Genomic DNA, 27,605 nt, shown 5'->3' with positions numbered 1-27,605 from the left:
TAGGTTTTTGCATTTACGGTGAACTTTTGTAGATTACGTTTATTTTGTAGTTTAACGCCAATTTCCGTTTTTTGCGATAAGGAAGAATGTTGTAAACATTTTCATTACATGTGAGGGCGAAAGTGCGAAGTTTAATTCTTATTATCCATCTCCACAAATATATTTGGTGCAACCTCTTCGTCCTTGATCATACACGGGAGTCCCTAAAACGAATGACGAATGACAGCGAATGACAGGAGGGCGAAGGACAGATGGTGTAATTCCTGCATGCCACCACAAGGGGGAATCCCTAAAACGAATGAGGAAGGACGGAGAATGACGAATGACAGAAGGGCGAAGGACAGACGGTGTCATTCCTGCATGCCACCCAAAAGGATGGCGAATGACACACTTCTGATACGGAATGAAACACGTTCAAACAGAACAAAGCACTCATCCAGCATCATTCCTTGATCTAAATGACAACTATGGTGATCGGCACATTTTTAATACAGAATAATACAAATTTACAGAGATACAATTCTCTCTCATTCCTGAATCACAGTGAAACACAAGATCGTTATCCTGCTTCCCACCTACAAATATGGGGAATGACACATCTACAAAAAACAAAGCCTGCGTTCAGTGTCATTCCTTAATCTAATTGAAAAGTATGGGGAATGACAGATTTTTGATATAGAATGACACACATTTACAAAGAACAAAGGCCGCAAACCGTGTCATTCCTTGACCTAATTTATAAGTATGGCGACTGAAAGGCTTCTCATTCCTCAATCCGACGGCGAATGACAGGCCTTTAATGTACTGTAACATAGTTTTGAGAAGGAATGGTACCTAACTTCTATGTAAATATGTATAAGTGTACATTAAAGCCTTTCAGTCGCCATACTTATAAATTAGGTCAAGGAATGACACGGTTTGCGGCCTTTGTTCTTTGTAAATGTGTGTCATTCTATATCAAAAATCTGTCAATCTGTCTTTTTTGGTGTCTTTTGACGTCATACAATGAGTATAAAAACCTGCCTTTTTTCTGTTTATTATTATTAAATAGTATTTCATGACTTCATATTGTTGTTTTTTCTCTGAGGGTACAATATCCAAATCCTATCCTATATATTATCAATTTCTTGTAGTGATATGATGGCGATATATGATATGAGAGTGCTCCGGCATCTGAAAAAAAAAAGTCGGAATGGAATTTCAATCTTGCGGAATGCTTCTGGCGGCCGCAACGGATTCAGTATGAGCCCAGGGTTAATGTTTGTATCAACTACAGGAAAAGTGTTGAGTTGATGATGATGAGGTATGCTGACATATCTGTAAAAGAAGACAATTAAACTTTCCAGTGGAACTCCAGGGTCTTCGTTTGTGGTTTAGCTTGGTGTCACCAACATCCCCGTTGAAAACACTACAGGGAGAGTGAAGAACTGGTCATGTCAGTGTAGCCCAAAAGTAGTAGACGTGTGATTGAAATGTCAACACGTTCTAGAATAAAATAGATGTTGCATACTGAACAAGTCACTGTGTCCAGTTTGCTTCTAGGCTGTTGTCAGTTTTGCGTGTGAAGGATCTTAAATTGCACGCTTGCATTCTGCTTAAGGAAAACCTAACATTACTTTGTTTGGATATTCGGTGGTAACAATGGAATGTTCTGTGAAGCATCATCCACGTCCTGCTGCTTGAGGCTTGTTCTCTTTAGGGGTTTTCTGTGAAATTAAAAGATGTTTGTATTAGAAATATGACAAGGACCTTTTCTTATGATTTAATATTCAATCAATCACCAAAGTTCTATAAGGACTGCAATGTAGACATACTTTAGAGGAGGCCTTGCATGTATAGCAGTATATAGATTTAATATCCACTGAAAACACATGGCCTTTATCTACTGTAGACAGCTGGCAGCCAGTGAGTGATGGAAGCGTGCTGGTTTGGGTATCTGTGCGTGGTTCGCTGAGGTAAACATGAATCCAATATGTCCTGCAACATTGTGAGGCAGAGCATGATCCTTTTGTGAGCTCATACGTAAAACATAACCATGGCTGCAAGTCACAATTGTGCCTCTGGGTTTGAATGTCAGCTTGGACTTGTGCGTGGAGGACATGTTTCCGCTATGCTCTCCCCTCTTGGTTGTACACGTTTCCCCCCGCAGTCCAAAATGTGGTAGGGAGAAAGGATAAACCTACTCTACATCTAATGAATGAACCTATGTGACATCCCTGACAGAAGAGCTGGGATAGACTCCAGCCTACCTATGACCCAGGATCGATGCATCCTTTTTCTATGCCGCTTATCCTCACTAGGGAGGACCCGGGATGGGTGAAGAAAATAGAAGGAAGAGCTTCATGTCTGTTTCATTCTCTAAAAGTGCACTAACACGGATGATTTGACTTGTGCTTTCAGTTAAAATGACTCCTACCTGCCCCTTCCAGCTCAAAGTCTTCTGGCAGCAGTTTGTCCTGGCGGTTACCAAGAGTGAAGGACAGAAAGGCTAAGAGTAGAGCATCCAGGATGCTGATGATGGCCAGGATGTAGGCCCAGCGCACCGTGCAGTCCCCGAGACTGTACTTATCAGTCCTCTGGCCACACATCTGCTTCACCTCCGGGGCGTCCCAGCCATCCGGGTAGATCATACAGCCCATCACCATCAAAACACCTGCGGGGGAAGAAGAGGAAGAAAGAGAAGGCACTGTGTTGCAGTAATTATCCCGTGTGAACACTGATGATGATAAATGCTAGGGCGGGACTTTTGAGCCCCAGCTCCAGAATAAGACCTAAAACACCCCCATGGAGTTATGGTGCAGACGAGGAATCTCACCCATGATGTTGGCAAGATGTGCTGTTATGGAAGTTATTTCATGTTAAATAACCCTTTTAGTGAGAGGTCTGTGACAGGTTCATGCCATTCCTAAAAGTGGTTTCCTTATACTTTATAATTCTTCATCATGCCATCCCCCAGTTGTATGAGGAGGTGCAGATATCTTGTTTAAGCCACACCTTATTGTGTTACCTGGAACCAAAGCCCCATGGTGGAGGTGTCAGAAACGGAAACTGGAGACTTAGCTGGCTGGCGTCCACAGGGAAGAACAACATACAAACCACACCTGCAACCCGAGAGGTTGAGTCACATTCACCTCTCACACACAGGAGTGTTACACGCTGACATGATTGCCGATTCAAATACGATGCCATGATCACTTCAATTGCTACCCCAATGTTGTAATATCCAGAGTAGAGCCACTATAACATTATTACCAGCATTACCAGTCGGAACTTCCTTAACTTTACCCGCGGCCAGCTGCATCCAGGCACAGATCTTGTAGACACTGCCGGCGTTGCAGAAGAAGAAGAGGCTGAAACATACCATGGTGCCCACTATCAGTAGCATGGACGTGCCCACGAAGAACATGGCCGTGCGGAAGGCCGGAGACGGGATGGAACCGAAGTCCAGCAGGCTTCCCCTGCAGATGAGCTCCGTTGTGAGGGCGTTGCCGATGCAGTAGTGGAAGAGACCGAAGTATCCAGCCTGGGGGGTGTTGACGCTGTCCCCGATCCAGAAAGGCTGAATGAAGACCACCACCGTGATGATGACGAAGCAGATGGTGAACACAGCCCACATGACTCCTATGGCCCGGGAGTTTCTCACGTAGTTGGTGTGGTAGATTTTGGCCGCTTCCTGGGCCGGGAGCAGATCCATTCTCGTATAGTAAATGAATGGCGCTTTCCTGCAAGTCTTTCTGTGTCAGACACCTGTGGCCGTCACCGCTGCTTTGCATCGACCGACCTGCGTGGGCGTCCCCAGCACTGAGACAGTGTGGACAGCACTGTCACGTCACACACTGGAAGGCTATTGTATGCACACCACTCTTAAACTGGCTTCCATTCACATTTCTTCACCATCAACACCACAACTCAGTGGTGAATCAGATACACTTCACAGTCCCTCTTCCAGAATATGATAAATACTTTTTCTTTGAATAATTATACAATATAGATTTTTGTTATATTTTTATGTATGCCGAATATGTTGAATAATAATAGCCTTAGGAAGGGGTGTGGTTTTACTTGTTGAGTTCTCACATTCCCTTTCACTGTTGTGCTGCAGAGCTCCCTTCCAAAATAGGTCAAAACAGAAAGCCCTCCAGAATCCCTGCAGCACTGCTTTCAGACTTCACTCATCTTATTTTACACACTACAATACCAAAGACTTAGGATTGTTCGATGAGGTAACATTTGATATAAAGGATTCCTTTGATGTTTGATGGGCTCCACAAAAGACTTGGCAGCCTGCATGCTTGAATGGGGCTCTCGCTAGGTTGCAGCACTCAAAGTCATCAAAAGGTTCCCTGCTCAAGCCAGCCAAGCATCTCAGCTTTTCTTTTTTTGCAAAGACGAAATCATACATTCACGCATATTACATCGACACATACGTGGACACATACAGTACTACATCGACACATAAGTAGTAGACGCATTCTACATCGACACGTACGTGGACACATACAGTACTACATCGACACCTGCGTTGATACAAACTGTACTACATTGATACGTACGTAGACGCATACAGTGCTACATCGACATGTACATAGACGCATTCTACATCGACATGTACGTAGACCCATACTACGTGGACACATACAGTACTACATCAACACCTAGGTGGACACATACAGTACTACATCGACACCTATGTGGGCCCATACTACATCAACACGTACGTGGACGTCTACTACATCGACACGTACGTAGACACATACAGTGCTACATCGACACGTACGTAGATGTACTACTAGTACTTGTAGTACGTCTACATCGACATGACACATCCTTGGTGCCCTACAGGTTAGGGGTAACCTGGTTGGTTCAATACCCGATTTGAGCTGAAACTACAGCTTTCTACGTTTTAGCATATGTATTTCCACAGTGTTTCAGTCAAGCTTCAGCTTCCGAACGGCTCCTGTTTTCAAAGCGTTTCAGTTTCACTTCGGCTCTTCAGATTTGACACGTCTGCTGACACTGCGTCATCAAGTTACAATTATTATTACAATTATTACACTACATAACATTCAAGTTTTGATTTTTACTAACAAAAAATGCCTGGGAAAGTAGTTGCATAATTTTAAAGTTGAGAAGAATAGACGAGGAAATGGCACAAAACAACTTTTAGAACCAAACTGGAAAGGACAAATAGATTTAGCAAGAATGATGAAGTCTTTAATGACGTATATTTTTTCCAGGCTTTCGCGGGCTCAAGCCAGTTTGACACCATAATCCTGTTTGATGGTTTGATGATCTAAGTGTACACGTGTGTCGCATTCATCAGTCCTTTAAAACAGCATAAGACACACGTCGACTGAAAATGACTTCCAAGGAGCTTTTATAGGTTGCAGTGGTGTCCATCGATACTCAGCTCAGTCAGATATGCAGCCAATCATTCTGAAAAATGAGAGCTGGGAGCACTGGTGGAAGCCAAAAGAAAGAAGGCTGAGGTTAACGAAGAGCATGGGCGTATGGACGTCGTGGGTCAATACAATAAGTACAGGGGGTATTGCAATGCATTGCAATGCAGGGGATCCGGGGGGACGAAACACAAACAAGGAGAAGGCAGGGCAACGGGGCCAGAACGCTAGGACACAAAGGGCTAACACGTTGCCGAGGAAGTGGAGGCAGTGGAGGACGAGGAAGGCACGTAGTACAATCTGGCGACCATGTGTAGGATGGCAGCAAGTGAACGGACTGCCTCCTGCCAGCCAGAGGCGCACTTCAAAAAGAGGCCAAAAGGTGACAGCAGAGCCACTGGTCATGACAGGTTTCACCATCAAGACAGAAGACAACCTTGTTTATCTCCAATAATGTACTATAACCCTTCTTAGAAGACAACCCTGTTTTTATCTCCAATAATGTACTATAACCCTTCTTAGAAGACAACCCTGTTTTTATCTCCAATAATGTACTATAACCCTTCTTAGAAGACAACCCTGTTTTTATCTCCAATAATGTACTATAACCCTTCTTAGAAGACAACCCTAATTATCTCCAATTATGTACTATATCCCTTCTTAGAAGACAACCCCAATTATCTCCAATAATGTATAACGTATAATAATGTATCCAATTAATATGATCGTTTTTTTTTACATTTCCAGCAGGACAACATACTTTCCCTTTGAATCTGCCTCATTGGATGAATCTATTAACATCCAATCAGGACCGGGCTGTGATATATGTATGTAAACCTGAAATTGATTTATATCACAGAGAAAATGTAATATCAATAAATAAAATAGCAATACCAGTCTTGGTAATGCAGCGACTTTCCCCAGTGCCACCAGACCTGCTGGCTGTGTCCAAGGTATTATGGTAAAAGATGGCTTTGCTAGCACCTATCCATTTTTTATACCGCTTTTCCTCACTAGGGTCGCATCCATTGGTTCAGGGGTGCTCACACTTTTTCAGCATGCGAGCTACTTTTAAAATGACCGAGTCAAAATGATCTACCCACTACAAAAATGCAAAACATCTATTTATTTTCAAATGTATTGAGGATTATTTGTACGTACAATGTATGTTGATGTACCTTACATAACCAAATGAGCCAATATTGCAAAACACACATAATTAACTATTAACATTTTTTGTAATTACCTGAGTTTACTTTGATGACTTGCACTGAATTGAATCAGCCAGGGATGCATAGTCCGGACAGTAGCTGCTGATAGCCAGGTTAGCCAGGCAAACGCACTTCGAAAAAGACATTGTGAAAAAAAAGTCCACCTCCCATTCCGTATGGAAGTGATATGTTTTTGCCTTTTTACTTGGTCCAGCTACTTCACTCATTTTAGTGACCATAAACTTTAGCGAGGGCTTAAAATCTGACGCAATTCGCCGACTAGCTTAGCACTTTGCATCGTTGTTTACGCATGAGCGGTGACCTAAAGGTCAAAATTCAGTTGTCATCTGACTGGTTGTCCTGTATGTCAATCAAGTAACGGGGATGGATGATAGGCTGACATCGTAAGTTCTGCTGCACTTAGAGACGTTGTTTGATTTGATTGGTCGCCCGAAGGGCAACATTCAGTTGTCATCTGAATGGCTGCCCTGTATATCAATCAAGTGACATTGATGCTAGGATGATATTTTTTTAATGTCACGCCGCGATCGACCAGTACCACCTCCGCGATCGACCGGTAGATCGCGATCGACCTAATGAGCACCCCTGATTTAGAGGGTGAAGCTCGTGATGAAAGTAGATACAGGCCTAGTGCAGACCGTGAAAACCCTGAATGTGTGTTTGGCATTTTAAAAGAATTGTATGGGTGTCAAAAGCCGTATGTGTCTCTTCAAGAAGACTTTTCTCGCCGCCAACAGGAAGGTGAAAACATTACAAGAATTTTCACATGCACTGTTCTGCTTAATGGATAAGGTCGCTGCCAATTCTCCTTATAGAATGCCTAATTCAGCTGTATTATTGCGTGACTAGTTTGTTGCCTCTGTATTTATTACCGCCAACTAAATAAGAGAACCAGGAAGGACGCTTTTCCCTTGCCTCATAAAGAGGAGTCATTGGATTCCTTGTCGGGAGCTCGTTGGTTCACCACCATGGACTTGGCATGCAGCTATAACCAGGTTCCAGTAATGGAGTGTGACAAGCAAAAACGGCCTTTTGCACTCCTTTCGGCCTCTTTGAATGCAATAGGATGCCCTTTGGACTGTGTAATGCGCCAGGAACTTTTCAGAGGCTCATGGAGCGCATGTTTGGAGCTCAACATAGACAATCATTGTTGCTCTATTTGGATGATATAATCGTGTTTTCTTCAACTGTAGATGAGCACCGGAAGCGTCTGGAAGAGGTGCTGAGTCGGTTGCAGCAAGAGGGACTGAAAGTGAAGCGAGAGAAATGTGACTTCTTTAAAAGACAGGTGCTGTATCTGGGACATCGTATCTCAGACAGACCCAATGAAGATTTCTGCTGTGACCCTCACATGTCTCAGAATTGAGGTCCTTCCATTGGCTTTGTCAGCTACTATCGGAGGTTTGTGGATGGCTTCGCTCATCTGGCTGCACCTCTCCATCGGCTAGTTGCAGAGCTGGCTGGGTCCAACCGGTGCAGAGGAAGAGTGTCAGCGCTGGTTCCTCTCTATCAGCGCGTCGCCTGCAGCGGAGAAGTGCCGATCGCTCCTGATTTGGTTTAGCTGTGGAGATCATGGTGAAGGTGGGGTTTTTTTTTGCTATATTCAGTTTCAGTGGTTAATGTGTTTCATCATTTTTTGTTTCAGTAAGCCACTGCTATCTTGTTTTGCTCATTAAGCGGTTGTTGCGCACACTACTCTTACCTTTTTCTGTGAACCTCCGAAAGTGTGTTAGGCTTAATTTAGGCAGTAGATGCCGGTCTGGGGTTGTGTTGTCTCAACGGGCTTATTGTATGCACTTTAGGGAAGGACCAACAACCATCGCACGTATGCACTTTTACTTGGTCAAATTGGGAGTTAATATTTGATTTAAATGTTATTTTGTGTTGTTGGGGTTTTGCTTTTGTTGGTATTTGTTTGCTGTGTTTCATTTCCATCCCCCCTCCCAATTAGGGCCAATTATTGTCTTAATGTGTCCAGCCTTTTATATTTCGTAGCTAATAAAATCACTGTTTTAAATGTTCTTGACTGTAAAATAAGAACATTAGGTTTTGCCAAATACTACCCCCTAGTCTTTTGTATTTGTTTGCCAGATGGACCTGTACATTATGTAATAGGTCACCCTCTGTGGGACTCGCAGACCGGTGGGCTTTCAGCCCCGCCCTCGCTGGCCGCCCCGTTACAGGTGCTTTGCTTCACAGTGCTTCTCAGCACTTCTCAGTGCATTTGCGTACACAGAGTGAATAAAGTGCATTTTCGAACAATGGTTGTGTGTGCCATGCAATAAAGCACATCACACTAAAACGCGCTTCGGAGGCCTTCTCTAGGCGAGTGGAGTGCTTTTTTGGACGTGGCACACATGTGCCATATATGGAGAAATTTTTTACCACAAAGCCTATAGGTTGCTTGAAATACATTATCACAGCGAGAGAAACACATTTTCTCATTTTAGCTGTAACTCCACAGCAGTGCTTCTCAGCCACATGAAACTGTTGCAGATAGAACGGGATGCGAAGCCACGTCAGGCACACTTGGAATGAGCCTCCTGGCACCTTCCGCTGGCTCACAATGTTACACCGTATCATGCTTTGCTCACAATGTGTTTGAGAGCGAATAAAGTGTATTTTCGAACAATGGTTGTGTGTGCCAAGCAGTAAAGCACATCACACTAAATGTGTTACATAAGTGCCAAAACCCTAACACTAACCCTTAACCCTAACACTAACCCTTAACCCTCAACCCTAACACTTAACCCTCAACCCTTAACCCTAACACTTAACCCTTAACCCTAACACTAACCCTAACACTAACCCTTAACCCTAACACTAACCCTTAACCCTAGCCCTAACCCTAGCCCTAACCCTAGCCCTAACCCTATACCCTAACCCTATACCCTAACCCTAACTAGCCCTAACCCTAACCCTAACCCTAGCCCTAACCCTAGCCCTAACCCCTAGCCCTAACCCTCTAGCCCTAGCCCTAACCCTCTAGCCCTAGCCCTAACCCTAGCCCTACCCCTAACCCTACCCCTAACCCTAGCCCTAACCCTAACTAGCCCTTACCCTAGCCCTAGCCCTAATCCTAACTAGCCCTAGCCCTAGCCCTAACCCTAACCCCTAACCCCTAGGCCCTAACCCCAGCCCTAACCCTAGCCCCTGCCCTAACCCTAACCCTCTAGCCCTAACCCTAGCCCTAACTAGCCGTAGCCCTAACCCTAGCCCCAACTAGCCCTTACCCTAGCCCTAACCCTAACCCCTAGGCCCTAACCCCAGCCCCTGCCCTAACCCTAACCCTCTAGCCCTAACTAACACTAGCCCTAGCCCTACTCCTATGCCACCATCTAGTGGTCACTTAAAATTACTGCAACTTACCTTGGGAAATTCCGCCATCTGGTGGTCACCTAAAAGCAGTGCAACTTCAACTGTGAAATTCCGCTATTTGGTTGTCACTTAAAATTACTGCAACTTAAACTGTGAAATTCCGCCATCTTGTGGTCATCTAAAATTACTGCAACTTAAACTGTGAAATTCCGCCATCTGGTGGTCACTTAAAATTACTGCAACTTAAACTGTGAAATTCCGCTTTCTGGTGGTCACTTAAAATTACTGCAACTATACTTGGGAATTTTCGCCATTTAGTGGTCACTTAAAATTACTGCAACTGTACTTTTGAATTTCCGCCATCTAGTGGTGTTTTTTTAGGTACTGCTAATCTTCTTGGGAAATTCCGCCATATAGTGGTCACTTGCATGCATTTAAAATACTATAAATACTATTTTAGAGAAAATAAAGATAGAAACAAATGGATGTAAAGGTCCAAAAAAGTACACAACAAGTGGAGTGATTGTAACCCGTAAATACTGGAAAACATTCCTTATACAAAGTGTGACATTATTTGTTAGTACTAACATGACTTGATTATTGCAAAATAATACTTCCATTGTTGTCAACAGATGCTCCACTCGTATAGACAAGTGTTACAGTTGGTTTAGCCTTAAGCTTTTACAAAGAGTACAAGTGGTGATTAAGAAGAGAGTAGTTGTCAGAGCTGGGAAAACATGTAGGCCAATTATAATGACCTCCGTGTGGCCGGCTAACATTGTACTGTAACAGCCAGAGCAACCTTTACAGCCAAAGCATTAGTCATGGCACTTGTGTATGAATTGCATATCTTTTGTCATCTATTCATTTATCCTGTGTTATTGTGCTACATGTATGAAGGCCATCATGTCATTTACTTGAACAAGTCTTCCTACCTGTGAAGAACGCCTACGCCATGTTGTTGATGGTCTGCCAACACGATTACATGAGTCCTTCCCCGGGGGCCGACAGACTGCTGAGGGACGCAAAAGGTTGAAGATCCAGAAAATGCCGTCTTGTGCGTGCAATAGGTGAAACTGTCCACTGGAGAACCTATGGCATCAGATGACGATTTGGAGCTCATGTTGAGATGGATGCAGAGGGATCCCACGGGCTGTTAAGCGACAAGCGGCTTTTCATCTGTAACAGAAGTTGTAAGATTAGCTGCTATTCCTTTGCTGTAATGAAATACTCAGTTTTATAAAATTAATTCCTGCATTGAATACTTATTGTAATGATGCGGTGCTCAGAAGTAAGTTTTTTAGTCGCCATTAAAATAGACCGAATAAGGGAGAAGGGTTATGAGTGTGCTTTCTCTTCTGTTGTCACAATGATGCTCAAAGATAAAATCAGCGGCTTACACTCACCTAACAGATGCCTCGCCTCTGATGGCAACAGGTTCCGAAACGAACTTAACACGCCATGCACGCGACGTCACCAGGACATCAAGGGATTTTCACGTCAACCGAAATATTTGTAACTAAACCACTTTTAGCTTCAGTTGTCATTGACTATGACGAGGGTAGAGAACCATACTTTTAAAATGTCGGTGTACATTTGTTCCAAAGTCGTTCGCATTATGTTATGGATTGCAAATGAACCGGTTGAAACAATTGCTTCCGTTATTTCGAGCATTCTGCGCGCCAATTACGTCCACAAAATGGCGACCTCGGCTTCAGCTCGTCAACTTCGACATCGTTTATATACTGTATATTGTCCTAATGTCGGAGCGAAACGCCACTATGTGCTTCAATGTGACTTAAAACTTTACTGACCTTGTAGCATTGCTTGTGCGGCGTCAGAGTTAGATGGCAACTCCGGTGTTCTCCGTCAGGGTGTTGGAACGCCGACTCGATACCGAATTAAATTGGCGCCAATGAATACGATGCTGTTGCAAGACAAACCGTTTACTTCGGCACTTCTTCGCGGTCGTGGCGGTGTTAACTGTCAGTATTTTCAGCCCCAAACCGTGGTAAGGGGCGGACTGACTTCGTCAGAGAAAGAAAGACGGATGCCTGCTGCTTCCGATCAACTTTGTTTTTCGACTACCCAGCAACGAGAGAACAGCGCGCGCACACACGACATCCCCGCACTTCCTGGTTCACGCTCAACCCGCCCCATATAGCTGGCCAAACACATGCCTGCAACAGCGTTGAAAACTTCAAAAAATGAAGCAATAGCATGTAATATATTCTCAAGCATTTTCAATAAAGAGTTTCAACAATCACGTCTATTAGTTTTACAAACAGTAGTCGATGAATGTCCAACGGAGGTACGACTATGGCCTAGCATTTTAGCTTCAACATATAAATCGTCGGTTCTTTTAACACGCCACCTGTTTCAGCGTTTTTGACATCTCAAACATTAAATAAACATCTACTTACGGCATTCCCTCTAGAATACTTCAGATTGGCTGCCAACAGATTGACACAGCATAATTGTGATCGTCGGCGCCATGTTCCGGACGAAACCAGGAAGTGCAAACAGGAAGTTACAGCGCGGATGGGACGTCGTGTTTCAATTTTAAAAACTATAAAAAGAGAAAGGAGATTACAGCGACGGGCGACGTTTAACCCTAACCCTAATTCTGCAGAAGGGAAGACGACCACAAGTGACTTTGAGCCCACAAGGACACTTTCTGCGCCACTGAGTGTTGCAATTGTACTGCAGTGTGTGTTCAGGTCAGAATGAAGTTATAAAACAATGTCAGGCTCTGTGTGACTGTGAGGACGCTCCACATCACCTCAATTTGCTATGATGACAGACCAGCGGGGCCGAGGTGTGCTTACTCTGGTGTTCATGCATTAATTATGCTAAAAATATAACCTAATTAAATACATTAGTTACCACCTTACTTGTAGAAGGCTGCCATCATGAAAAATGAGGGTTCTGGAACCGATGACGGACAGTTGTAAGAGACATGTCTCATTTTATCTCTGAAGTGGAAGCATGAGGCGGCCTGTGCATTCTTGACTCCCTCTGGGTTGAAGGCGGTGGGGATTTGCCCTTCATTCTTAAACCCCCAAAGGCCTGAAATAAACATCATTCTCTTACATTTGAAGCACTGGTACATATGGGTCAGAGTTGGGGAGTGGAGAGAAAGAGTGAGTGAGACAAAATGAGCAAAGTTTTAATAAGCTTTGTTGTTGATGTTAGTCAGACCAAGAGCAAAAAGTATACAGTGGAGTCAGACGAGACTAGTGGGTGGACGGATAAATAAAGTCAAGCACCTTGACATCACTGGGAGTCGAAGCGAGTCAAATGACAGGCTGCATGGTGTGGTGATAGAAAATAAATACATCTCAAAGACCATCGACATCACTTGTGACGTGTGGACAAACTCTGAAGGGGACACCCAAAAGGTACCCAAGTCGGATCTATTTGGACAGCCTCTTGGCCACGTCCCTGTATGCCATCTCGATCTCTGAGTCGGCTGCGCATGTGTTGGTGAACTCATCCCGCGCTGCCGCATTCTTCAGGTATCGCCAGATTCCCGTCATGTTCGAGGGAATGTCGTAGTTTCGGTACTTCTTAGACACAACCTGAAAGACACATAAAATGCGGGCAGCTTTTTCTAAACATGTCACATTTGCAAAACAAGTACTCTTTAGTTTTTGGACCAAAGTTGGGTTCATGCTTTGGAGATGTTGAGGATCGTGTGGAATCTTCAACAAATCAAACAAATCTTTTGACAACTATACACACATTAGCATCTTCAATAAAGCCATCACAGGTTTAGTCAACCCAGAGGACAAGCAAAGATGCAGAAATGGAATTGGAATCCACACCATGCTATTTCTTGCCAAGAATTCCTTGTGGTTTGTGGTGTTCTACCTTGACTATGTGCAGTTTAGGCAGCAGGTTACAGTCTGCCAGGGTCAGCTCGTTCCCGTCCAGGAAGCATCGCTTGGAGGCCTTCTCCTCCTCCATGCTGCCTGCATCAATCTCGTCAGGCAGGAGACCATTCAGGTAGTCGTCCAGCTTCTTCAGCGCCCTTGTTAAACCTTTCTCCAATGCTGGGAGAACAAAATGCACTGCTTACAAAACACAAAATTGCTGTCTCGTAAGCCGGAGGGAAGATAGCAGCAAAGCAACCTGGAATTGCAAACACTGGCATCTGCTGTACTCAAGTGCTCATTATTGTCATTTCACACTGTCCTCCCCCTTTCCTACAATATTGCTGGTCTGAATGCTTCTTTAATTTAACAAACAATTTAATAAGCACATGGCCAACACTTTGAAATATTTAAAGGGGAGCTATTATGTTCATGTTTTGACCCTTTGTATTGATATGTGGACTTCTATGGAGCAGCTACACACCATAACTCGCACACAAACCTTTCTAGGTCTTCCAGAATCTGCACCTATGCCATCTGTGTTTCCTACGACTTCTTGCTTCCTACCTAAACCGTTTGATGTGATTGGTCACACTCCCAAGCGCTCCCAAGGACTTCCGTATATGTAGATCGACATTTACTGAGCACAGTCAATCTGCAGCCCATATAAGGACGTCAGAGCCATCCAAAACCTCTTTCAGAGCTTACTTCCAAATGCGCAAACCTCATTATCTAACGCTTTGGCATGGTTTTTCCACACCAGAATACAACATTCTAACACATTTAGAAGCCAGACAAGTGGAAAAACATAATAGGTGCACTTTAAAGGGAGCAGCCTCACCTTCGTTAGCCTCCACCTTGGTGTTCTTGATGAAGGCTGAGAACTTGGCGAAGATGTCATTCCCAGCCGTGTTGGACTCTCTCTGCTTGGCCGCCAGTTTAGGATACCTGACAGCAGGCAGGCATCACATCGACAATCACAAGAAGAATCAGAGCTATAACTGATGGCCATACGTCTTCATGTTAAGGAAGACTAATTTCATTTCAGGTTAGTCGGCCTTTTGTTGGTTTGACAAATAAAGTCACACAAAGAGTTACACAAACATTGCTCTCAGTTACATTTCTTTATGTTGGGCAAAGCACTATATCCATCCATCTATCCATCTATTTTCTATACCACTTATCCTCACGAGGGTCGCAGGCATGCTGGCGCCTATTCTAGCTGTCTTCGGCCGAGAGGTGGGGAACGTCCTGGACTGGTCGTCAGCCAATCACAGGGCACATATAGACAAACAACCATTCACACTCCCATTCATACCTATGGACAATTTGGAGTCCCCAATTAACCTAGCATGTTTTTGGAATGTGGGAGGAAACCAGAGTTCCAAGAGAAAACCCAGCTGTGTGGCCTGCACGCTAACCACTCGTCCACCATGCAGCCTGCAAAGCACTATATTTTATATGAAATCAAATCTTGTTTTGTTACCTTTATTCATACTTATTTATTTCCACCCACCCATCCATCCATTTTCTATGCCGCTTATCCTCATTAGGGTAGCGTGTATGCTGGAGCCTCTCCCAGTTGACTTGGAGCGAGCCAGCCAGTCGTAGTGCACATATGGACAAACAAGCATTCACACTCATACCTATGGACAATTCACAGTCACCATTGAACCTAAAATGCATGTTTTTGGAATTGGGGAGGAAATCAGAGTATCCGGAGAAAACCACGGTCCCACAGGGAAAACATGAAAACTCCACACACACACACACACACACACAAGGAGAGATGCCCAAGCGGAGATTTCAACCCAGGTGTTCCCATCTCCTGACTGTGTGGCCTACATGCTAACCACCATCCACCGTACGCCCCCATCATTATTGAATATGTTATTTTCTATTCTAACCACTGGCATAAGTGAGTGCCTGCCCACACAGGACACTTCATTATATACACTTCAACTAAACTGGCACTGTTCTAAAAGGTAATAACAATAAAGCAAGTTGTTTGTTGAACAAATGTGTTGTCCATGGTGTTCCTAATCAAACGTCCACATATGACAAATTACTGACTTGGGGGGTGCTAGCATCTCCTCAAGGAACTCCTCGATCTTGTTGATGTCGGTCTTGACCTCTCCATTGTATGTGAGGAATGGCGGGTGTGTGCCGGGCGCCAGGTTGTTCAGGTCCGCCGGCTTCCTGCACAAGTGGTGGGGAAAAAAAACACGGACGTGAAGAAGAAGATCCATGACATCACCACCGTGGTTGCTGGCTGACCTCTTGAGGTCCACGGTGGTGACATTGAAGACAACTCCTTTGAGCCAGAGGATCATGAAGAGACGCTGCGAGAAGGGACAGTTGCCAATGCTCTCGCCATCGCTGCCCGCCTGCACATAAGTGAAATGAGATTTATGGCAGTATTCATGTACTAGACCGTCATCATTTAGGAGGTATGTAATCAACACACAGCACTTGTGGACTTGACATGGGTCACATTTGACAGCAGTGCTATGTTTTCATTGGTGTAAAAATTGCAGTTATATGCTTGTTGTTAGGCCTGTCATGACCATCAATTAATCAAACAAAAAAACAAGGCTGATGATTTTGGCAGCCTCGAGAAATTGACATGTGCATAAATGCATGTTCCTCTTCCTCATCGTGCTGTGCCACACCGGCTGGATGACGAGACGGTTCACACTGCATTAAGGGGGTGTGCAACGCAGCTTATATTTGTATTTGTTGAGGTCGGAAAAGTATTTGAATTTCAATTTGTATTCAAGTAAAATTTAAAACCATTCCAATTCCAATCATTTGTAATTTGTTTGCACCATTTTTTTCATCGAAAACTGGAATTATTGTCCATAGCATGTCTTAACATCTTTGGATGAATTGGATTTACATTATTTTCTTTCTCCATTTTGGTCGTACCTTCTGGAAGGGATTCATGCCGCTAACCAAGGGACCCCTGTACTTGGAAGACTACAAACGTCTGGGGAATGGCAGGTCGACAGTCAGAGCAAGAAGAATCCCAATTTAAGAGGCCATGTGCCTACGGTGATGTCCTACACGTCAATCACTTCCTGTCTCTGAGGGAAGCTTATGTTTCCCTGCTAACTGTGACACCTGACCTCCCCGCTGAATTATACATGCTCATGCACAAACACACTTCCAGCAAACACCAGAACGCTCTTCAAACATGCAGAGTCAGCTTTGCGTGTGCACCGCCATACCTGTGTTATTGTTACACACACACACACACACACACACAACAACACACAAGACTGAGCCCCTTCAGCGTGGTCACATGACGAATGGACCATGTGGCCAATCAGGGAGGACACATGACTGGGCTTTGAGTAATTGCTGGATACATGGCAATGTTTTGATACCAGAGTGTACATAATATTAATCTTGTTTCCTGCTGTATTGCAAAGGTGCTTCCTGTTTGGCTTCAGCTAATAGAAGAGTTCTTTGGATGTAGCTTCTCATGACTAATGAAGTGGGTCATCAGTGTTGCTATTTATTTGGATTTTGCTGTGGCCTTGTGTGTCCTTTCATGCTCTCTGTCAAACTGTCAAAGCGGTTTAGGTTCAGACCCATCGAGGTCACACCTGCAGCGCAAACCCTGACGGACCCTTTTTAAAGTGTAGCAAACATCCCGCATCTTTGCTTTTTTTTATTCCATCCCACCTGCCTCAGGTACACTTTGGTGTCCCAGGAGGAGCCAGGCAGAAGAAACAGACAAAGAATCTGCACCAGCACCACCGTAGCTGTGCTCCATCCGAGGTAATGTTACCTCTGCTATTGTGTTACTCTCCAGCCCACAACACACCGTCACACTAAAAGTGTTTTTTAGTCTTACCTTAACAAAAAGTTCAATGTCAGGTTCTCTGTCAGCACCTGACATTTCTTCTTTCATCCCAAGCAGTCAGGCTAGCTCAGCCTACATTCTACACACCCAAATGTCATATTGCTCTTGTGTCCGTCAACGTCATGTGATGCTGACTAGTCACACGGGTGGCAGTTCAGAGATCAGATTTGTAGAAACAGACGGAAGAGCAAGACTAGACCTCACTGACACTGAAACAGGTGTCCGCCTGGACCAGTGCTGGATTGTGAGGAGGGGTGGAGCTCCATCAATACCACTACACCTACTCCTCCACCCATCCAAATACTCAGAATACTTCGTTCATACACAAATACAGGACAGATGTTCCAAGTGGCGATTGAAAATGCAAAAAGAAGAAATGGAATTGAGACAATGTGAATGAGAATAAAAGATGCAAGTATGTGAGAATAAAGATGTAGGTGTCAAATAAGTACCCCTTTTGCATACCTGTCTCGGGCAATGCCAGTTACATAAGGTGACCACTTTATTCTCAAAATGTCACATAGTTTGGTTTTCACTGTGGCCCTCATACTCGTTGGTATAAAATAATCATTTCAAAGCGGCTGGTGCTACAACCCATCTAGGGTTTGGAGGAAAGGGAGGCAAAAGCAGCAGAAATGAGTGACTTGTTGAGCTAATCATTCACTGGCATGTCAAACAGTAACACTTTCAGTGGACCACAAACTTTGACTTAGAGAAGATGTTCACTAATAGTTTTATAGAGCTGTTGGGAAATGCCTTCGGGTGACCTCTGCTCAGCATTTATTGGGAGCGTGACATAACGCAAGATGATAAGCCATTCCATGCTCGCTGTGTCATAAATATATGCACACTCCCAAAGCATGGCTGCACAAAAATCAGTACGAGTCCACAAGCATACACACGAGATATGTGCTCATGCATTGCCTCCAAGAGTCACTAAACAACTTCATCATTCAAATGATCTTACTTATTTACTTATTGACTTTATAGTATAGCCTTCATTTTAGAACGAGGGGTATGTTTGTCTAGATTAGTTCAGACATGTCACAATGGAACTAACAACTTTCAACAATAAAAATCTTGTTTAAAGATTCTCCAACATCCACAGGATGCTTCATTGAAGAAGTGATAAAAGGACAATGTTTGAACACTGACGTTATCCAACAGAATACTGTCAATAGCCACGTACATGAGGAGTTCTCCCTCTTTCCGAATGACTTTTCAGAAATCAATGGTATCCATGGAAAGGAATATTCCAATCTCTGGTCTACATGCGCCACTATAATCAAACAGAATAGTCAATGGGGCATGCGCAATAAAACGTAATCATCAACATCACGTGATACCGGGTTTTTCTTCCATTGTTGGAATAACTCTGTATTGCCAGTTTTTCACCGTCCAGTCTTGACATTTTGTTTGGATCAAAAACAAACTTTCCACAGCAGTCCAGTGCAGATTGCTGGCCTCCATTTTTAAAACTGAGGAACGTCTCTAGCTGCGTGTTACGTCATATCTGAGCATGCCATGAAAGAACGCACCCGGGATAAAATTTAAACAGGAAAAGATAATATTAAAACTTGCTAATATTTTACAATTAAACTTTGGGTTTGGGTTGGGTGAGGGACTTGGTTAATAACACATGGTTAATATCTTGACCAAAACAAGGTTAAGATCTCAGCTCCACGAGGTCAGCTTTTGATCAAGATTGGTCCCATCTGATGAAGATGACTTCATGAATTCATCAAGGTCGGGAAATGTGACCAAAAGATAATAATTAGATGTACTTCCGTGAAGCAAGAGTTCCGATCAACTGGTGTCAGACAGAGAATACTTCACTGGTATTCACTGGTTTGGCTACAACATATCTTGTTCTAAAAAGGGTTAAAGAGCTGAAGGACTTTGACCTTTTCCTACCTTGACAAAGAGAGAGATCTCTGGATGTCTGGGATCAGACGGAGTGAGGCTGCTCTCGTCTTGGCTGATGTTCTCCAGAGTCTTCAGGCTGTAGTCCACAGACTCCTCTGCCTTGGTGTCCATATGCTTGTAGGCCATCAGCATACCATCCTCGGCGTTGTCCTCCTCAGGGGAGGTGGAGGATGCAGAGGAGCGCCTGGACTGGTTCACCCCCTCCGGTTGGACCTCCTCCTGGTGGACATCTGGCTCCTTGGGAACATCCTCCATCTTTAATGCCGCTCCACCCTCCTCTTCTTCATGGCTATTAGATGAAGAAGAAGAAGAGGAAGAGGAAGAGCGGCTGCGTGCGTCTCCGTCTCTGGTGTCCATGTAGTCCGGGGAGGTAGGTTCATCTGCGGAGACATGGACCTGCACCTGGCTGACCTCTTGCCTCTCCAGCTCCGAGTCCGAGCTGTCCGAGTGATCACGTGGCATAACTCCATCATGGGCTGAGACTTCCATGTTGCACTGGATGTTCTGTGTTTGTCGTTCAGGGACAAGGAGTGGAGAAGAAAGCAGTGGTGCACCGAGTGAATTTCTGCACGGGCAAATTCCAGAGACACCTCCCAGAGGACCTTTGATCCAGCAGCTTAACTGATGATTTACCACCGCACCAACCTGCAGCCACACTGGCACCATGTGAGAAGGTGACACCAAAAAAAATTCTTTCACACGGGACCCATAGCACAACTCTTGTCTTACTTTAAAATTCAACACCCTTGTTTGTTTTTATTTTCTTATATGGTGACTCACCCGCACATTTGCTGTAGAAATAAATGCACTATGAAATACAAAAGCTGACTTGTGGATACCAGCATGATGTGGTAAAACAAGCATGTTGTTAACCTTTCTTTGGCTTGAGGTAAGCCATAAATATAAGGGTTACAAAAATGAGTAGCTCTTGGCCATTATCATTTTGTAAAACTAGCTCTCACAAGAAGAAACCTTAGTGAGCCCTAATATAGCCAGTAGTACATTTCAACAATTACACTGCATCTATGTGATCGGTATTGGTATCAGCCGAAATCCCAATTGGAACACGCCCCATTGCTACACGGAGTATCAGCATTTCGTAGAGCCCGCTGTGGTGTAGTGGTTGATGTTCTGGACTTTGGAGCAAATGTCACTGGTTCGAATCTCCACTTGTAAGCATCATCAGTATGTGTCAGGAAGGGCATCTGGAATTTAAAAGGGCTGAAGCCAAAATCAGTATTTTAACGGCGACTCCATAATCAGGAAAGAGGCAAAAGAAACTAAAAGTATCAGCATTTGGGAGCATACACTAAGAGAAAGAAAAAGGGTCAAAATACAGCATAGAATAGAGGATGAGAGTTGTCTCTTTCAATTTGTCCTTCTAGGCGCCATTGAATACAATCTGTCAGAAAACGGCTTCTATGGCTCCAGGGGAAAATTCCAGGGCTGAATGATTTAGTTTGTTGATGGCCACCACATTAACCATAAATAATCTGCCTTTACAAAGTTCATTGTTCTATTTTTGCGTGGGTATAAATACAGTATATATCATAGTGTTGATTTATTTCTTCCATATTTTTATTCACAGTCGTAACGTAAAGCTAAATACTTTGAGGGAAGCAAACTACAACCAACAAACTACCGTATTTTCCGGCCTATTATATGGTGTATAAGTCACAGACCCGGCCAAACCATGCAAAATATGGTATGTTTCTTTTCAGTAGAAAAAGTAGAAAAAACTGAGCATGATTATTTTGTCAAGGCAGATTTGCAAATACGTGATGAGCTTGTTTTCGGACATCTACTTAGAGCAAATACATACAGAAAACCCAAAAGAAAATGCCAACTTTATTTCAAGTCCCTTTATTTCTGAATCAGTAACATGGCAAAGGTTGCTCATCTTCACACCAAATTCAAGATTCCTCATTAAGATAATGACAAGTGATTGGACATTAATTCTTTTCACAAATCATTCAAATATTTGTGGATTGAATACTAAAGTGTCTTGCTGACAGATGACAGCAAGAAACTAGTTTCACTCAAGAAACCATTTCAAAATGAACAATTTCCAGAGAAATGTGAGGAATTTCAAAACAATCACAGTGTTGGCATATTTGGGGAGGCTCAGCGACTGATTTAAAAGTGTTTTGGCAAGAGGCACCTTACTTTATGTTATGCAAAGTAACACCCTCCCTCCCCAGCACCCCACTGCTGCCCCCTGTTGGTCATGTAGTGCAAATCGCAGGAACAGTTCCGACTCTCAAAGAGTCAGAGAAGCCACACCGAAAGAGTCCAAACAGGAAAATACTGACAATAACGTCACCACACGTTTCACCAGCAAACGTCATGGCCATGACCACATGGAAAAACAATCAGCTACGTAGAAATATGGCAAAAGGAGCGGCCAACACGCAGAAAGACATGACACGGAGAAGCGACATTGATATTCAAGAAGCTCCACGGACCCCATCCCAATGCCTGACCAATGACGGCACACAACTTGCCTAAAAGAATACTGCCACTTGCGTAAAATATAGTTCTATTCCTGTCTAAATGGCAGCATGAGCAGCCCATCAGAAGAAGCATGAAAAGACTGGAGCTGCCATGCCAGGCCAGCCTAACAACAGTGCTGCTGTTGCGTTGCACTGACAACAGCGTCTCATAAACCAGTACACGAGTGAGTCTCAACTGGTGGGCTGTGACCCAAAAGTGGGTGGCAGGTCTTTACCTGGGTGTTAGCTTTTGCCTAAATTGTCCATAGGTATGAATGTGGGTGTGAATGGTTGTTTGTCTATACATATGTGCCCTGGGATTGGCTGGCCACCAGTCCAGGGTGGACCCCGCCTCCCACCCAAAGACAGCTGGGATAGGCTCCAGCATTAAGCAACATAGAAAATGGATGTCTTTTCATGAAATATTAGATATTTCAGTTGAAAAAAGTCTCCCAGCCAAAGCAGTTGAGAACTAGCGGTGTAAATGTTGCTTGGCTCCCAGCTGTGATTTGAAGCTAACCACAAACATGATGATGTTGACGCTGACAAACAAAGCAAAGCCACTAAAAGGTCTATGTCACACTTGACTCACACTTGCTCGGACCTCCACAAGGCGTCTCTGTCCAGCACGTCCCATCCTGTACCCAGATGGATGATGATGATGAGCAGCTACAGGTGCAAGTCCTCTTGCAGTAAAGGCTGAGACATCTCCCTGCTTCCATGCTTCGGCAGAGGCAGCTGTTTGTGTGTCACCTGCTGGACAAAGACCACCAGGAAGCCCAGCACCAGCACCGCGCCCAGGAGGGAACCCACCACGGGGGAGTAGGAGCGCTCGCCCTGTGTCCCGGGTACGACACTGGGCGTGGATGTGGTGGGCTCCGGCCGCAGGAGATCCTGAACGTGTGCGAGGGAGCCGTTGTTGGGGCAAGGCTTAACGGACAGGATGTGGCACATGAGGGGGTAAAGGTCGACGGAGCACATAGAGGTCTTGACATAGTCCTGGCGGAAGGCGGGGCCACGTGCCAGGAAGATGGGCTGCATGCTACGTAGGGTGTTGTCATAGCCGTGGTTTCCCTCTGAGGAGACAACCACAGTCACTGCTAGGTCCTCTCACTGGACACATCATTAGGTACATCTGATGCTGTTCTATTCCAGCCCTGTAGGCATCCTTCTCTCTTTTTTATCCATGGATAAGAAATTAGATACAATATTAATATATCAATATAAAATATCAATATAAAAAGCTTAGCACAAAATAAACATGTGAATAACTATTAATAATATACATAAATACAACATCAAGCAATAACACAGGACAGTACAACTGTAGCTAAATAAAATAACTATATACAAAAATTATGGAATACCTACAGTCGTCATAGTTCCAACATCACACCATACCTTCATATCTGGGTTTTTTTAATCATTCATTCATTAATAAATGATTGTTTTGTGCTTGAATATGGCCCATTATTAATAAAAAAAAACATATTTCAGCAAATTCTACGTATTTTGGATAAATGAAAGAAAATACAAATATAAGGCATTCAGTATACGTAGTGAAGTATCTGTGTGCCATCAAGGGGCGGGGCTAGGGAAGCGACATGTGTGATGTCAGCTGGCCGGAAGTACATGGTTGATCCTAAGGCGGGAGTCTGTTATGTCTTATTTACAGTATGCCTCATACATCTTACTTTTCAATGTTCTAAACAAGTGTAAAGGGCTTGGTTAGGACTCTAATCATGCTACATTTATTTATGAGGTTGTAAACAGGGTTTAATAATAAAGCAAAAACACTCCTGCTCGTTCTTTGTTGTTTCCAACAATTGGGATTGAGCAGTGAGTATGACGAGATTAACATGATGGTATTTCGCATCTGCTGAAAAGCAGTCTTTGCAGGAAGAGCGCAACCAGAAGACAGACTGTGAGCTACAGTGAATGATCATACGTGCGTGGAGCAGGATTGGAAGGGCATATTATGTCCTTTATGCATACTCTAAATGCAAATCCAAATGACAAATCCAAATCCGTGACAATCCAAGTTGTGACTAACAACAGCGAGGAGGGCTGGGTAGATACTGAGACATACGCATGAGCGGCGTGCTCCTGTTCTGCACGATGGTCCATCCCTCCGTGGCCTCCAAGAGTATGGGCATGATCCTGACGTTGTGGCGGTAGTGGAGGCGCTTGGGAATGTCCTCCTTCCGGTAGACGGCCATGTAGGGGTTGGCGTCTGCCAGCTTGTTGTACACCTCGTCCAGCTTCCCTGCAAGACATGGCCAGCTCAAGCTGATATAGGTCCATGAGGACAGTACTCGTGCCCGTAAACACTCTAAAGAACCTTATTGAAGTCAAATGATGTCTACTGTCAAGCGCTCGCAACGAATCCAACTAGCTCCGAAGTCCATAACGCTAACCACTACACACGGCGGCTTTCACTTCCACTTTACCAGAGAGTTGATGAAAACAGCCTAAAGTTGCGCAGGGTGTTTTGTAGAAGGCATTGAGCTGTGTGAGAAATTTCAAAGCAATCCCACTTAATCTTATGTCTGACCTACAGTCTTACCTTCTTTGGGCAGTATTCCCACCACTGGACTCTTGTCCACCCACGTGTACAGGTCTCGGCTTACATACTCGTCCAGTTCTATGATCTTGTCAGCAAAAAGTTGCGTCATGCCGTGGTCACTGGTCACGATCAGGTTGACTCTCTCGTAAAGCCCCGCCTTCTTCATCTCCTTCCTCAGGAAGCCCAGTTTCTCATCCACGTCGGCAATGACGGCGTCCATGAGAGAGCTCTCAGGTCCAAAGTTGTGTCCGCTCTCGTCTGGCTCCTCCCAGTACAAAACGGCAAAATCCACCACCTCCTCTTCGGGTGCCGAGAACCACCGGATGATGTGTTCCACGCGGGTCTCGAATGGAACGGACAAATTGTACGGAAGGTAGCGTGTTGGGAACATACCGTGGATCTTCACGTCAGATCCAGGCCACATGGCGGCGCCGCTCCGCCTTCCAGAGGTCTGGATGGTGACCCAGAGGGGAATGGCCTGCTCCCACCACAGAGGGTCGTACATGCTGTCCGTGTCCATGGAAAAGGAGCGGTTGAGAACCGGGTCATACATATCGTTTCCCACGATGCCGTGCGTCTCGGCGTAGAGGCCCGTCACCAGGCTGTAGTGGTTGGGGAGCGTCTTGGTGATGTACACGTTCTCCACCTGCTCCGCAGTCACACCCTCCTGCATCAGAAGGTGGAAGTTTGGTGTGGGGACACGGTCCACGTAGTCCCAACGGAAGCCATCAAAGGACACCAGGAGCAGCTTCGGGCGTTCTGCTGGGCGCTGGAGGGAAAGGAGTGGCGGAAGGAGGGCGCACAGGAGGCGCAGCAGTTGGACCAGCATTGTGTGGAGAGGAGAGGAAGCTGCGAACAACAGGAAGGAAGTCAACGTAAACACGGACTCCCCTTTTGTGTGCCTCACTTTTCCTTGTCACCAAGATTTGCCTCAGTCATACAACATTGCAGGTAAAACTAGTGTGTGGGTCCAAAACCCTACGGAGTGCTCAAACAAAGCACCCTACACGTTGTTGCGAGTTCCATCTTTTCTGCATTTACGATTTTCTACATGTAAAACCACAACTATTCTGAAACGAAGAGGGTTCTCGGCGTGGTGAGAATGTCTCCAAGGATGCACTGGTTTGGAGCGGTCAAAGCTACGAATGTGTGTTCAAGTCATTGGGCCATTCTTTCACCAATGTTTGTAGAAGCATTCTGCATGCCTGGTGCTAGGTTTGATACTCCTGTGGCCAGGCCAGGTCATTAGGGTACCTGATTCTGGTCATTTGGATGGGGAGCAAATACTTTTGGTAGTATAGTGTAGTTCTTGGTAAGAAAGTGGCAAACTGTTCTAATGGATGTCAGCCTCTGCACACATTGCTAGCTGCATATGGAAGGCAGTTTTATCACACTCTTGTTCCGTTTACACAGACATGGGTCAAACGTCGCTCTTATTTTGAAGAGCACACATACTGCAGCAGTTACTGCAGCAGTTTGCGTGCTTCCCACACACATTCACACATATTGATCCTCAAAGGGATCCATTTTAACAAAGCACAGCTTAGTTGTGGGATGATAACATCCTCCATGATGTGACGGTGATGTCATCCAGCAATGGTGTGGCTGATATCATGACCAAATGCATCAACGCGAAGGACGACAACACACGCGCGCACACGCACACGCGCACACACCTCAGACTTGGTGGTGACAACCTCTGCAAATGAGTGCACCGTCTGCAAGCAAGCAAGCAGGACGTAAAACGGAGAAAATGTTTCAGGCTTCTTGCAAGCAAAAACACACAACTCGCCGAGCTTACCTTTTCTATCTGATCCCGCACTGGGCTGGCGTCGGCTGGCCTCGGCTGGCCTGGGTGTCTGCGCACCGAGATAAACAGCCTGAACTCTGGTCACAGCCGGAAGGAAGTCCCGCCTTTCAGCCGCTTTCACTAGCGTCTCTTGACTTATTTCTGTCTTTGTGCTTATGTCGGAGCAGCTGATCGAGGTGACATCAGCAATGAAGCCAAGAAGAAGCCCCTGCAAGGCGGCAGATGCGTGCTTGAATGAGAATGCATCCTCAAATGCACCGTGGGCAATGACGTAATCAATGACCAGGTTAAAAATAGACATCAGTCCTGACAGTCAAATTTATTTCTACCCCACGTAGAAAAAGCAACATCATAACAATGTCATACCCGTTACTTTGAAATCGAAGAACTTCATTCAACACAAGTGCACGTCTTGTGTGTTGACATGGCTACACTACCCTGAATGTCCACAGGGTGTCACTCACGTTGCCGGGCATGCGCGAGGCCTACATCGCTTCCTCCCGTCGAAAATCTTTACGACGTCATTATTTTTTTAACTGTATGAACATACATTGTCAATAACCATACTCTGTATATGTGATGTTTTGGGAGTCATTTTATTAGTGACCATTATTAAAAGCGTTCGTTAGCATGCAGATTGCCAACCCGGGCAACCTCCGCAACCTGGTTCAGGACACTAAGGAAAGCCATCACGCTATTGCCTTTTTTAATTACACGACTAACGTCTTATCACTCGTGCCGTGAGTTTATGCCTAAGTAGAACAATAAAGATGAATGTTGTGTAGCTAATGGTGTGTTTTCAGCCCACTATTACAATCTTACTATTCCTATTACGATTGTATTTCATATGTGAGTTCATACAGTATGTGCCATTCCTGCAGGAGATGCTGAGCCAAGTGAAGTCAGGCTTCTGCTACACCACACAGCACTCCAGGACCACTGGAACGCTGCCATCCCAGTATGGAAAAGTCAAATGCAAGAAAAGGCCATTCTGAGGGAGAACATGCGTCAACGAGGCAAAACAGGGAGGTTTTGAAACCTTGAACTGACACTTGATGATACATTCATGAAGTTTGTTCTGTTCTTATTTCTATTTCATGTGTATATCTGATACAT

At 44.6% G+C, this 27,605-nt stretch overlaps 3 protein-coding genes across 7 annotated transcripts; all 3 read right to left on the bottom strand.

The window, feature by feature from the left end:
* Window positions 1-952: 952 nt before the first annotated feature.
* LOC131137331 (LHFPL tetraspan subfamily member 5 protein-like) lies at window positions 953-12,323 on the bottom strand. The gene is made up of 6 exons (XM_058085162.1): window positions 11,764-12,323; window positions 10,885-11,128; window positions 7,983-8,192; window positions 3,286-7,877; window positions 2,417-2,653; window positions 953-1,706 (listed from the first exon to the last, which is right to left on the bottom strand). Exons 4-6 carry the CDS (start codon window positions 3,692-3,694, stop codon window positions 1,696-1,698), a joined length of 657 nt encoding a protein of 218 aa, XP_057941145.1. The 5' UTR covers window positions 3,695-7,877; window positions 7,983-8,192; window positions 10,885-11,128; window positions 11,764-12,323; the 3' UTR covers window positions 953-1,695.
* Window positions 12,324-12,955: 632 nt separating this feature from the next.
* On the bottom strand, window positions 12,956-20,724 carry LOC131137030 (chloride intracellular channel protein 5-like). 4 transcript variants are annotated; one of them, XM_058084512.1, is made up of 6 exons: window positions 19,610-20,724; window positions 16,102-16,211; window positions 15,898-16,023; window positions 14,666-14,772; window positions 13,823-14,004; window positions 12,956-13,530 (listed from the first exon to the last, which is right to left on the bottom strand). In XM_058084512.1, the coding sequence occupies exons 1-6, from the start codon at window positions 20,285-20,287 to the stop codon at window positions 13,366-13,368; spliced, it is 1,368 nt and encodes a 455-aa protein (XP_057940495.1). In that variant the 5' UTR covers window positions 20,288-20,724; the 3' UTR covers window positions 12,956-13,365. The 4 variants fall into 4 exon arrangements, with proteins under 4 accessions (XP_057940495.1, XP_057940524.1, XP_057940505.1 ...); XM_058084541.1 differs by lacking the exon at window positions 19,610-20,724 and adding an exon at window positions 18,885-18,961 and having other exon boundaries at window positions 12,960-13,530; XM_058084522.1 differs by lacking the exon at window positions 19,610-20,724 and adding an exon at window positions 17,687-18,056 and having other exon boundaries at window positions 12,960-13,530.
* Window positions 20,725-20,929: 205 nt separating this feature from the next.
* enpp5 (ectonucleotide pyrophosphatase/phosphodiesterase 5) lies at window positions 20,930-26,867 on the bottom strand. 2 transcript variants are annotated; one of them, XM_058084502.1, is made up of 5 exons: window positions 26,481-26,570; window positions 26,356-26,397; window positions 24,680-25,528; window positions 24,203-24,379; window positions 20,930-23,189 (listed from the first exon to the last, which is right to left on the bottom strand). In XM_058084502.1, exons 3-5 carry the CDS (start codon window positions 25,506-25,508, stop codon window positions 22,783-22,785), a joined length of 1,413 nt encoding a protein of 470 aa, XP_057940485.1. In that variant the 5' UTR covers window positions 25,509-25,528; window positions 26,356-26,397; window positions 26,481-26,570; the 3' UTR covers window positions 20,930-22,782. The 2 variants fall into 2 exon arrangements, with proteins under 2 accessions (XP_057940485.1, XP_057940478.1); XM_058084495.1 differs by lacking the exon at window positions 26,356-26,397 and having other exon boundaries at window positions 26,481-26,867.
* Between the last annotated feature and the right edge of the window lie 738 nt (window positions 26,868-27,605).

Source organism: Doryrhamphus excisus, chromosome 1, assembly GCF_030265055.1.
Source record: "Doryrhamphus excisus isolate RoL2022-K1 chromosome 1, RoL_Dexc_1.0, whole genome shotgun sequence".
Taxonomy (NCBI): domain Eukaryota; kingdom Metazoa; phylum Chordata; class Actinopteri; order Syngnathiformes; family Syngnathidae; genus Doryrhamphus; species Doryrhamphus excisus.
This window is presented reverse-complemented; position numbering and strand designations above follow the sequence as displayed.

Excerpts from the sequence above, each read along its gene's own strand:
- LOC131137331 (XM_058085162.1), bottom strand. The coding sequence starts at position 3,694 with ATGGATCTGCTCCCGGCCCAGGAAGCGGCCAAAATCTACCACACCAAC. Across the intron at positions 2,654-3,285 it reads CTGGATGCAGCTGGCCGCGG|GTGTTTTGATGGTGATGGGC; the intron begins GTAAAGTTAAGG and ends CTTCCCCCGCAG.
- enpp5 (XM_058084495.1), bottom strand. The coding sequence starts at position 26,790 with ATGTCTATTTTTAACCTGGTCATTGATTACGTCATTGCCCACGGTGCA. Across the intron at positions 24,380-24,679 it reads GGGAATACTGCCCAAAGAAG|GGAAGCTGGACGAGGTGTAC; the intron begins GTAAGACTGTAG and ends CATGTCTTGCAG. Across the intron at positions 23,190-24,202 it reads CAGGAGCACGCCGCTCATGC|AGGGAAACCACGGCTATGAC; the intron begins GTATGTCTCAGT and ends TTGTCTCCTCAG.
- LOC131137030 (XM_058084512.1), bottom strand. The coding sequence starts at position 20,287 with ATGGTGCCAGTGTGGCTGCAGGTTGGTGCGGTGGTAAATCATCAGTTA. Across the intron at positions 16,024-16,101 it reads ACCACCGTGGACCTCAAGAG|GAAGCCGGCGGACCTGAACA; the intron begins GTCAGCCAGCAA and ends CCACTTGTGCAG. Across the intron at positions 14,773-15,897 it reads GAGATGCTAGCACCCCCCAA|GTATCCTAAACTGGCGGCCA; the intron begins GTCAGTAATTTG and ends GCCTGCTGTCAG.